This window comes from Gavialis gangeticus, unplaced genomic scaffold (assembly GCF_001723915.1).
Source record: "Gavialis gangeticus isolate Ggan-Ray unplaced genomic scaffold, GavGan_comp1, whole genome shotgun sequence".
Taxonomy (NCBI): Eukaryota; Metazoa; Chordata; order Crocodylia; family Gavialidae; genus Gavialis; species Gavialis gangeticus.
In genome coordinates, this window is record NW_017729001.1 from 9,342,687 (window position 1) to 9,355,098 (window position 12,412).

General features: G+C 45.1%; 1 protein-coding gene across 2 annotated transcripts in view; it reads right to left on the reverse strand.

Moving 5' to 3' along the window:
• TAOK3 (TAO kinase 3) overlaps nucleotides 1–12,412 on the reverse strand; it is a 155,755-nt gene that overhangs the window by 21,394 nt on the left and 121,949 nt on the right. For both annotated transcript variants that reach the window (XM_019506764.1, XM_019506765.1), the window contains 3 exons: nucleotides 2,303–2,539; nucleotides 1,566–1,694; nucleotides 579–782 (listed from right to left, as the gene is read on the reverse strand). In XM_019506764.1, the coding sequence (XP_019362309.1) occupies nucleotides 579–782; nucleotides 1,566–1,694; nucleotides 2,303–2,539 (570 nt within the window). The remainder of the gene's footprint in view (nucleotides 1–578; nucleotides 783–1,565; nucleotides 1,695–2,302; nucleotides 2,540–12,412) is intronic.

Genomic DNA, 12,412 nt, shown 5'->3' on the forward strand with positions numbered 1-12,412 from the left:
AACCCCACCCCGTAGCCCCCTTCCCAGCTCAGCCCCACCCTGCCAGGAAGAGCTTAGAGCAGCCCTGTCCCCAGCGCACTCCGCCCTGCACAGATCCAAGGGCACATGCCCCCCCAAGACGAGCGGCAGGAACAGTGGTGGGAGCCGCCACAAGAGCAGGCAACTGCTGGACAAGTGTCTGGGAGCTGCTGGTCCAGCAGAGTGGTGCGCAGTGGTGGAAGCCCCACCCCCTGTGTGCCCCCCAGACAAGCCATGGCTCCATGCCTGCCACAGCTGGGCAGCGCTTGCCCTAGCCCCATGAATCCCTCCCCATGGGGGCCTTGATCTGCCTCCCGATGCCCCTTCCTTCCCCTTCCACCACACCAGACTTACCAGCTGGAGGCAGCTCTCCATGCTGCCAGGCTGTGCTCCTCACCACCTGTATGGCACTGCGGTGGCGCTCATGCACAGGCCATTTATTGGCCAAATTATCAGCCTGATATTGCTGATTTCCGATATAATAAATGTTCTTTCTATCGGTACCGATCCAGTATTGGACCAATGTATTGGTGCACCTTTAATGTTTAAGAGTGACGCACCTCCCGAATGTTCTGCTGCTCCATCTCATGCCTCTTAATCATTGTTTTCCTCTTGAAGAATCGGCAGTTTTTGTCGTAGTATAGTCTCTGCTGGCTGAGAAGATGTGCCTCCTCTTCAGCCTGTGTGTGCTGCAGGTTCTCTTTGTGTTTGGATATCCTCTCCTGCTTCTCTTTCTTCGGTGTGCTGTGGTCCTCATTCATCTCCTGCACATACACAACAAATGAGTAAACATCTGTCTTCTTAGGATCAGAGGGACACAGAACTGGAAGGGATTTATGTCCTAGAGTCTAGTCTTCCTTCCAAGGAGGAGAATGAACAAAAATCCTTGGCTCCTGACCTTGAACACAGAACATTTAATCATCACATACACACATTTCATTTATTCCAGTGGGCCATAAGCACATGCTCAAGCACTTCACTGAATTGAGGCCATAAAGGGGCTTTTCTTCTGTTCTCTCTGGCTATCCCTTTTCTCCCCATTTATTTCAAGTCAACTGAAGCCTTTGTTCTGAGGGGGTGGGTGTCCTACACATGCAATTTTGGGGTTGGGTTAATGTAGGCAGGTCATTACTTTGAATTTGCTAAGCAGTTGCGGGACACTTGGATACCAGTTGACCGATCTCTCATAAACAGCTTAAACAGAGACTTGTGACCAATCAGGTGCTTTTCAGGGGAGGGAGAGAGTGCAGAGGAATTCTGCAGGAACTCACAATTCCTCTATCACCCTATTACAGGCCCAGTTTTATGGCAATACACCCTCCTGAAGCCCACTGATATCAAGAACATTAATATGTCACTTCATAATGATGCTTGGTGCACTCGGGTCTTGATCTCACTCTCCATCTATATGGGAGCTGGGAGTTCAATTTGCATCACCATCTGGCTGTGTCCACTAAACCCATGGGATCACCCAAGTTTATCAAAAACAAAGCCTGACCCATGCTTGTGCCACATTCTTTTGGCTCTAGGAATATGGTGGTTCTTGCCTCTTTAATCTTTTCCTTGCAAAGCTTGTACTGCTTCTTCTGACTTTCTAAAAAGTTTGCCAGGTCTTTCTTCTGCTGAGCCAAAATCTGTTGCTGGAATTTCTTCTCATCTGCTGCAGCTGCCTTTGCCTGGAAGAGGGGGAGGGTGGTTAGGGAGTGAGGGAGTAAGAACAAAATCCATCATAAATCAAATCTCCCACTTGTGTATTCTGTCTGTCCTTCTCCCACTCTGTGGCAGAACAAGGTCCTAGCCCATCAGCATTCAACTGCATGAAAGTGTACTGTAAAAATTTAACACCTACATGCATTTAAGAGTTTCTTCGTGTTTCCTGTCTCTTCCACAAAAACCACAACTGGATGGGAAAAGTTCATTTTCTTGGCTTACCCATCACATTTTGTGTACATAAGGATTTTTTGATAGCATTTCACACTGGGAAGAGGACAGATTAAGGCACCACAAATTTCTCTGCCCTTCCCGATTTTCACATCTCAATTACGGGCTAGAAAACCTCCTTTCAGCCCAGCAATACTGTCAGTCAGTGTCAACTGGGGCATCCCTATATCAGGAACTACACTGAGACATTCTATCTTGTTTTGCCAAATAAATAAATAAAATTAGTCAAGCTAGCTCCCAGAGAATGACTCTGCATAGGTTCCAGAATGCCCATCTAAAACTATGGTCAGACAGCCTTTTCCTGAAGATCTGTTGCACTGCTCTCTTCAGTCATATAACTTACCTCCTTCTCCATCACAGCCACTTGCTTCTTGGCCAGCTTCTCCAGCTCGATGGACGAGTTGTTGGCATGTGTCTCCACCTCCTTCTGCAGCTTGAGGCGGTGCTCGTCCATCTCGGCCTTCAACTTGTTTTCCAGGGCGATCAGCTGCTTCTGGTGCTGGCGCCGCATCCGCTTATATCCTGACATCTGTTCCCGCAACTCGTTCTCCTGCTCATGCTCATGGATCTGTCTTGTAACCTGATGGGATTGAAAGGGAATCAGTCATTAAACAGGCTTCTTCTGCAGTTACTCACCTGCAGAGCAGACTCATTGCTTGACTGTGCTATCACCAGCCAGCTCCTAGGGAACACTGTTCCCAGTTTTTACAGCAAGAGCTGTTCTTTAAAGTCACAGACTGTGCAACTTTGAGGAATAATCTGGGCCATGAGTTTTTTTCCAATAGGGTGCAGCCAAGATTTTTTTCCCCCACTTCATTAAGGATTTTAAATGCATCTGCAGCAAGGAATGTCCCAACCTTCATAGAGATGAGACACTTCTCGATTAATAACAACATTCCTGGGAGCAAGGCTTATAAAATGGTGACCATATGGGAAGGGAATCCACAACCCCAACTTACTTGCTTTGGCCCCATTTTAACCCCTTTTGGGAGGCTTATTTCTCATTCCAGATTTCCTCACAAAGCTTGTAAGATGGCAGACTGACACTGTATTCCCACTGTGTACCCACACCCACTCCCTCCCCAAACCCTAATGTACTATAAGAAATACTAGGATCATCCAGGTAATCTGTTTTCCTTATTAAACCACCCCCTGCACCGATGGTTTGTACTGAAGACTGCTGGTCATCATGTTCCCAACTCTCACGGGATGCATGGTGGAAACTCTGCATCTGGCCATCTTCATATCATCTTCTTCATATTACCAGTAGGATCCCCCCCTGCTTTTTCTCCCTAGTAGTGACTGCAATAGCCTTACATTTGTCTTTCCGGATTGCTCATGAACAAAGTTAAACTTTGTTGTCAAAGTTATCTTCTGCTTCCAGGGAACGCCAAGGCCCCGTTCCTACTATTGTTCCATTGACAATCCACAGAGGGAAACCTCTCTGTTCTCAGGTTCCTGAGACCAACACATGTGGGAGTGAGAACTGCTTTATTAGCAGAGCTACTAGGTACACCATGCTGCTTAAGGAACAGTCCTACTGCTGGACCCAAATGCTTCTGGCTAAGAAGGCACCATTCTGTAACTGATCAGTATTAATGAGGATCATAAGGTCTAAGCAGATTATAAACACTGTTCAGCTGAAACAAAGTCACAGTTTTTGCATTGATTTCCATGCTCTAATTGTATGCACAAGGAGAAATAAGAGTTCAGTTATGCCTGGATTCCTAAGGAGAAAATGCCAATTAAAGGAGAGCACTGTTAAAGACCAAAGTCATCTTCATCTTGGTAACAGTGATCACAGGTTTCCTACCAAAAACATAACTTAATTTACAGAATGCTCTCTAAAGTCCAATGTTAGACCCGTAGCTTGCAGGATGCACAGGATCAGAGGCTGGAGCCCTAGGTACAGGCTTCAAATCCACATCTTGGAGCACAAAGTGGTGCTCAGACCTTTGAGGGGGATTAAGGAATCCTGAAGTCACATTTCTTCCCATGCCCAGTGACAGCTTTTCCTGCCATAGAGTAGATCCTACCCACCCTGTTCAAGTGTCCGCCATACTACAAACAGGAAAAGAAGTGTAATCCACAGCACTAGCACTACTATTAGGATGCATTAAGACAACATTCAAAACCAAGTAAGACTGGATGGTGTGCACTTTGGTGGCACACCTTGCTTGATGGCACAGATTCTAACAGAAATATACCATTATCTCCTGTTATTAAACAGCAAGCAGAGGCAAACCCAGCATTCTAAGACAACTAGATGACAAGAGGCAGCAATCATTTAGGAACCATCTCAGTCAATGTAAGTGTACGAATTAGACAAGACAACTGAGAGGTCATTGGGAACAGCATATCTGGTACAGACTGAAACCCTGGCAGTTGTATGCTCGAATTCATCCTAGACTGTTTACCAGAGCTGGAAGGTACTTTTTTTTCCTCCTGGCATAGGAAGAGCAGGTCTGGATGGAACAGCAGAAAGACTTGTGAAAGGTCAGTAGCAGACTGAGGACAGCTACTGACACATCATTATACATCCCCAATAAAAGTACAGCCACAGGCCCAGACTGACTACAGAAAAAGAATAATGGACAAGGTTGCAGAAACTGGGCTACCACCACTACCTTAGAAAATAAATTAAGCACATTTAATTCCAATGAATGCATTCAGCCAGACCAACTGCATCAGACTTCATTACTCAGAAGAATTTGTAGCTGTTAAAGCCAACCTGTTACAGATATATATCCCATCCAAGAGAAACTGCAACAGAGAAGGTATCTGCCATTTGTAAAGGATTTCAGGGTATCATTCTGACTGGTAATATTCCTCCAGAAGAGCAGGGAACAAAAATGAATGGTGATGTGACAAGCTCCAGCCTTCAAATACACGTGACAGCCTTCAAAGACTGATGATGAAACCGGTTAAGTATCAGTCCCACACAAGATTGTAAGAATGGTGGAGGAAGGAAAGTGACAACACACATTAACACCATCTCTGCCTATGCCTAAACAAGTATCAGAGCAAGAAGTATTGGGCATGGCTGGTATTTACTGGTAAGAACTTGCAACTCTCAGTCAAGTTTAGCAACAAACGCACAATTTGCACAACAACACAGTAACTTCACATGTTACATTTTCATAGGTCACCAGGTACTTCACAATATCTTGACTGGTTCCTCAGGGATGAGGGGAGCTGGAGCTGAAAGAAGCAGCACTTTCACTGACACAATTCTTCTTGGATGTCCCCAACAGCAGAGTCACTCATGTGTCAGTCACTCATGCAGATGAGCTAGACTAGTGCAAAGCTTTTGAAAGGGAAGGAAGGAGCAAGAGAACAATACAGAAGATCATGGAGAATCCCATTTGGAAAGCTGCCAACCCAAACACCACAATTGCTGCAGTACAGGAAGTGAGTGAAAAGATGGGATTCTCCAAATTCCAACCCAAATTGTTGCAATGAACTCTCCAGCTGCAAAGTTACTGAATATTAATTGAGCTTTCATTTCTTCTGTTTATACTGGCCTCTGTTCTGATGCTGTCCTAGTTATTTAAAAAGAAGTCCATTCACTGAAGTGGCTTCTGAGGTGGGAAGGATGATGCATCTCTCAAGAGTACAGGAGAGAGCACTGACTTTCAGTGTAGTCGATCTCATCAGCACATGCCTGCTGACCCTCATTTTCTTCACTACACAGCTTTGGCTTGGTTTAGTTCTTTTCCTTACATGGAGACTCCCAAATCATATCATGATTCAGTTACATAACCAGCAATACGAGGGCTTCATTTTAACTTCATATTTGTATTCAAGGCTCTTTGTTCTTTGGCTTATCCCATAGAGATGTGCAACTTGGTTCACATTTACATTATGTTCCAGATCAGATTATCTCCTTAACATATATTTTTTTTTAAACTTTAAAAAACTTCACCATCTTTCTTCTTTAGCTCCCCGCTGGGTCATTTTCCATCCATTCTTGTTCTTCCATCTACATTTTTAGGATTCAATTTAAAACAAGATCCTTTTCATAGTTGGTTTGAATTAGATGCTCTGGAAATTGTTACAAATCTTCCAACATATTTCATATCCCATCATAAGGTGTCTGAGAAATGATGTATCAATTTCAAAAGTAATAATAGTTTCATCTAATTTCTGAAAAGTCACTCTGAAGTACACAAATCCCATGCAAGGCAAAAACAGTCAACAGCAGAACCTCCCTGTTGTTCTGTGCAAAGTACTATGTTGTAGAACCTCCAAAGCCTCAGCTGTTTGAGTCCAAAATCTTACGTTGTTGAGCAAGTCATACAGCATAATGTAGAGGTATGGAGTTATATTAATAACGAGAATAATGAAGCAGCATTGGAACCTCTTAGATTTAATCTTTCTTGAAGTCCTATGGCCGTTGTCGATGCACTGTGCACTAACCTGCAAGGTAAAACCTGAATTTCATATAGTCAAAGCACAGTCTTCCCAGTAAGAGTGCTGAGGTAAGTGGATATAACAATCCTTTCAGTCATCTCACTCCAGTTTTTTGGTCAACATTGTGACAGAGAAAGTTATTACGGGAGAGGAGCATGGAGCTTTGCGGACACGGGACCATTTTCTTTTATTCTCTACATTGTCCTACTTGCCTCTCTGATTCTTCTTCCCCCATTTTCTTCCCTTCCTAATTCTTCTACCTCATTTCCCTCTGTGCCCTTCCACACCTTTGCTATTTCCCTTCCTTTGTTTTGTTCTGCTTACTTTAGTTTCTAATTAAAATGACAATGAATACTCATTTTCTTTATACTCAATATTCATTTTTGTTTATTTTTTAACCTTGCTTCTTCATTATTCTCTATCTACCTAGGTTTGTCTTGCTTGTCTTTGGGAAATGGACTAAGACATTTAATAAATTTTTAAAAGATCCCATGTTAAGTGTGGAGATATTAGACACCATTAGATAATAAAAATACTAACATTATGACAGAATTTACCGAGGATAACTCTTCTCTTGACATGCTTCCAGCCACAGCAGAAGACAAGGAGACACTAAGAAGCCAAAGGGAAAACAAAAAGAACATCTGCATCCCGGATCACTGGACAGACACAGAACAGTAGGCTCCATGGACCTCTTGTGGAATTAAGCGACTATTCAGCACATCAATGCTACAGAATTAGCCAATCACTGTAATCTCTAATTCAGACAGATGAATGAAGCTGTCCTCCTCCAAATTTGAAGGAAATGTCTACTTCCTGGTTAATTTGCAGTAGCAAGTGGATGAAATTGAATGAAACGAGGGTTAAGCATTGAATATGGACAGACTGATATTAGAGGGCTAGTGCCGACATGCACTCTGATGAGATGTCATGGCCTCATGATGGAACCCATGATGACGGAAAAGCGTCAAGGATTACTGCAGAGAAGTTGGAGGGAGTTTTAGTGACTGATATTTGCAATGAAATTCTGAACCGGTCTGATGTCCTTGGATGAAGGCACTAAAGTACCTAAACACAATCCCAAAGATTATCATCATGACATAGGGCAGATGACTGAATTCACTGCAAAATTACTTCCCAAATGACCCTTGTCAAAAAAAAATCTCAGGACTCTTTAGACCATAACATACTAGAAGATTTTGAAGCTCTATGCTGAAAGAAACAGAGAGCATCTGTCAGGACATCTACAGAACTAAACATCTGCATAAAATACACAACCTTTCACCAAGATGTGACATTTCCTGCTTCTTGTTCCTTGGGTTCCTCCCTCCAACCTGCTCAGACCAGACACCAGTTCCTTTTTGCGCAGAGGGCCATGGCCACCTCTTACAACTACAGCAGTTAACAAGCAAACAGGACCTACTACACCCTTTTCCAGAAACTTCAAATTAGCTGCCAAGACTTGGAAAAACACTGGCAGCCTCTCACAATGAGAGAAAGGGTTGTGAGATGACAGTGAAAGAAGATGGAACAAACTGAATATTTTTTGGCTCAGGGCTCGGACTTATTATTGGCTTGGCGATTCTGTCAAGAGAAAGAGCAGCTATGTGGACAGAATGCCAAGGATTTGCAGAGCCGGGAGACAGTGTCAATTCAAATATACCACAGTTTAGGGGCTGACTGGCCTGATACTGTTTTAGTGACCACACCTGCAAATACTGCCTTCACGAATCTGAAGTCCCAGAGTGACACAATTACTTCATTAGCATCTTGATTCCAAACACAATGCAATGGAATCAACAACGCTCAGGTCACCTTCTCACTTCTTCGGCAGCAATGCTCAAAAAGCTGTGGAGAGTGAGTGAATACCAAGGGAGGCTCATGAAGTTATCCGAGAAAAGGGTCAAGTCTAAAACACAATTTATATATGGTTAATACCCAAGCCTGTCCAATCTCTACATATATGGATTTGACAGACACTCCCCTGCTGCCTGGCATTATTTATCAGCAAGCAGCACTATCCTGTATTCTGTCCAGGCAACCTCCACTGGCTTTTCATGCTCCAGAACAGAGCTTCTCCAATGGTAGCATGAGGACCACTAAAGGACTGCAAAGCACATGCTTCACAATCTATGGAGAAGGGGCTGGGTATAGGACACTGGCTACTAAACTGCATGAGAACAGCAAGTATGCACAAACCTTTCTCAATGTTACTGCTCTGTGTAAGTGGGACTATCATTACCAGAGGGACAATACATGGGGAAATGGTCTGCATGATGACCAATGAGAAAGAAGATTGTTTAGGAGACCCATGCTGTTAAATCATGGCTCAGACCATGACCACGCTCAAATGCCCCTGCTTCAGGAGATGACTAAAATCCCCCTTCAGAGGAGCACTGACTTCATCACACTTGCTTGAATATTGGTACTTACTATTGTTACAAGTAACACCTTTGTATCACTGAAAGCCATCAGAGAAAAAAACAACAACATGTTTTCACAGCTTGTGTGTTTTTTGGGTAGCCTGTTTCTCGGTTTCACCTTTAAAGTCATTCCACTTCCCTCACTGAGTGTGTGGTGTGTTCACACCACAAGAAGGTAGAAAAAATATTTCAAATCATTTACAAAGTGTGACTGTAAACCACAAAACTTAGCATGGGGTTCATGAGCAGGGGAACTAACCCAAACCACGTCTAACTCATGTTTGGAAGTAGAGTGTACTTCAAGTCACCATGTCCTTTCAGAAACTCTAGACTGTGACGTAGGTGTGTGCTGCAGTGATGACCACTTTCAGCCAGGAAGGGCTCAGAGATTACAGATACTGCATTCCTGACTTCAGCCAGCAAGGATGGCTATTAAACAGTGTGAAACTGACCCTCCTCTAAGTTGAGCTAGTGCTGCCCATCTTTATGGCAGGCACTGTTCAGTGAATCTCGCAGGCAGAGTAATACTTATTTTCATAGAGTCTTTAATTCAGGAAGATTACTGCAACTTGCATAGCATAAATGTGGTCCACAGCCCTTCACAATCCTATTGGATGTTACAGCTTACTCAACATTACTCTCTCTAATGAACAATCTTGCTGGGACTGTTGGGCAGCACTCAGAGAAATACACTGATGGGCAGTTAAGAGGGCAGGAGGAAGTGCCATGGGAACTTTAGCATCCTGGCAGAGAGGACCTCACTATTAAAGGTATGGTGTAACATGAAAATTAAGGGAACTAGAAGACCACAGAAGTGTTTTTTCTGAACCAACATTTCCACAGATGCTGTACAGTTCAAACTTATCCTTGGCTCCCCCTCTCCAGCAATAATGACCCTTCCTCCTTTACACCTGCCCTAACATAGTCTGCTGTCAAGGAATGTGATTAATCCCTTCTCCTCCAAAATAGTAGTGATTACAACTGTAGTACCATATATTTCCTAAAAGGGATCACATGTGTTATTCAAGTGGAGGCCAACCTGTTCAGGTAAGCCTACTACAAATTAAGCCCCTCCCCTGCCCGCCAAGTGCTATTCCAACTCCCTTCCCCTGCCTGACCTGCTTTCTACCCAATCTGCTGCTCTGTTTTCTGCTCCCTACCCTATATGCCAGGGATGGGCAAAATATGGCTCACAGGCTGGATTCAGCCTTCCAAGGCATTTTGTCCAGGCTGCAGTGGGTGGCTTGGCCCCATCTGGCCCAGGTGCGAGGGGCAACCCAGGTGAGTGTGGCCAGTCCCGCTGTCACCTGGTATGCAGCAAGGCTGGGGCAGTACGGCAGCCAGATTCTGTTTCTTGATAGCCCCAGTAGTGGCTCCTTCTGGCTGCCACTACCAGCCCCAGCAGCCCAGACCATCTGCCCCACACCCACCGCTGGGGGTGTCAGACAGAGCGGGTAGGTTCTCTATGGAGACAGGCAGGGATCTGTGTGGGCAGAGGGCTGGGATGGGGCGCGGGGACCAGAATCGGGGGGGGCGGGACAACAGGGTCAAGGATCAGGATCACAAGGTGGTGACAGCACAGGGCTGGGGCCCAGGGCAGAGCTGCAATCTGCTGCCTGCACTTCGCTGCAACAGGCACCAGTTCTTCAGGAGAGGGCATGCGGGGAGTGGATTGTAGCTCTGTCCTGAGCCCTGGCCCTGCACTGTCATCGCCCTGTGATCCCCAGCCCCTCCTGTTCCCAGATGCAGCTCCCTGCCTGCCTGTGGCCCCATCGCATCCACCTACCCGTGTGCCCTGCCCATGTGGGTCCTGGCTGCTCTCTGGTCCAGGGCAGTGTTGTGATTTGCTCCCTGCACATCCCTGCCAGCAGAACCAGTGCCAATCACAGGGTCTGTGGGGATCATGGCTCTACCCTGGGCCCCAGCCCCACGCTGTCACTGCCCCATGATCCCAATCCCAGCTCCGGCCCTGGCCCTGCCTGCCTGTCCTGCTTCTGGAAGCTGCTCCCTGCCCCATGGCCCCATCCCAGCTACCCAGACACATGCAGAGGCCACTCAGGGTGTTTTGGTGAGCTGTTGCAGGCGGGGAAATGCTGACCTGGCATGCAACAGCTAAGACTCCCTAAGTGGCCCTCTGCCTACAATAAGTGTCCACCCCTGCTATATACCCTGTGCTGCCTCCAGTCTCCCCAGTCTGCCACATGCAACACACAGAAGGTACCCATGCCACAGGTTGGCCACCTTTGTGTTACTGAATCAAAAAGTCACTGTCATAAATTAACTCACTCCCTCCCCAAAGTACTCTAGGTGTAATGAAATGAAATGTCAGTCTCTAGAACAGTGGTCTCCAAACTTTTTTGATCGCTCACCCCATCAGTAAAAAAATTTTGAGCACGCACCCCCAATATATGTATATTTATATAAATAGAAATAGAAGTTCTAATATTTTCTTCCCGCACCCCAATGGATAGTTTTGCACACCCCCTGGGTTGTGTGCACCCCACTTTGGAGACCACTGCTCTAGAAGATCACAGTTACCCAAGTATGGGACTACTTTGGCAAACCTGAGGAGATACTTTTACAGGGAAGTGTTTTTTTGTCTTTTTCTTTATATCAGGACAAAGGTGAAACAATACCACCTTTTCTTATAAACTGCTATTGTGTATTGCTCCCTGCTATTCCATCCCATTGCTAATGAAGGGCAGGTGTATCCATTATTCCACACAATGGAAATAGAAGGTAGGAAGCATATAAATGAAAAGAAATCCCATCCTTAGCCCAAGAAGAGAGGTTTGATGTGTGTAAAATATCAAGTGGGTGTAACCAATGGGTATGATCATTGTTAGAGCCTCCTCCCAAATGACATCTGGATATTCATATTTTACCACTGCAGCTATTCTCCCCCTACAGCCCCAACTAGGCTTTGCCTCAGAAATATACTCCATGGACAACACAGAAGTAAATAAAAGTTCCCAGGAGAGTCACTTTTCTGTCCAAACTAGTAACCCCTTTAACTCTATAGTACATTGGTCAGTTCAGCAGAGCAGCTCTGGCAAATCAGCACCCTAGTGAGCCAGGTAGATCTAGTCTCATCTCCACAGGGCTCTGCCATAGGATCGAGAGTGATGTGGGGTCACCAACTTCCCTGGCCAGAGTAGCTCAGGGAACCAAAGGAACAACACAATTCATATATCTGTTTGAGCGCCCCCTGTTGTTTGAGAGAGGGGCCCAAGAGTTTCTCCATCATCCTAGGATAGCCTGGTTGTTTAGGTAGCTCAATGAACAAATATATCCCCTAGAGACTAAGAATTATGGCTTCTGATGTTGGAGACAAGGTCAAGTATGGGGTGGCCAACCGGGGGCAAAAACCAGCAAGGTGCCAGGCAAAGATGTAACTTCTTTCTCTCTCTGTCTCTCACTCCATCCCCCAAGTTGATCATCATTTCCTCCCTCCAGTCAACTTGGCTGAAGAAATGGTATTCTATTACTATTTATTTGTTCAATAGAGACTACTGAGTTGACAGTGCACATGTGTGCACATTCATGTGCACATAAGTGAGCACATACACCTGCACAGCCATAACAGGAGCACGTGGAAAAGGGTTGTTTTTTTTTTT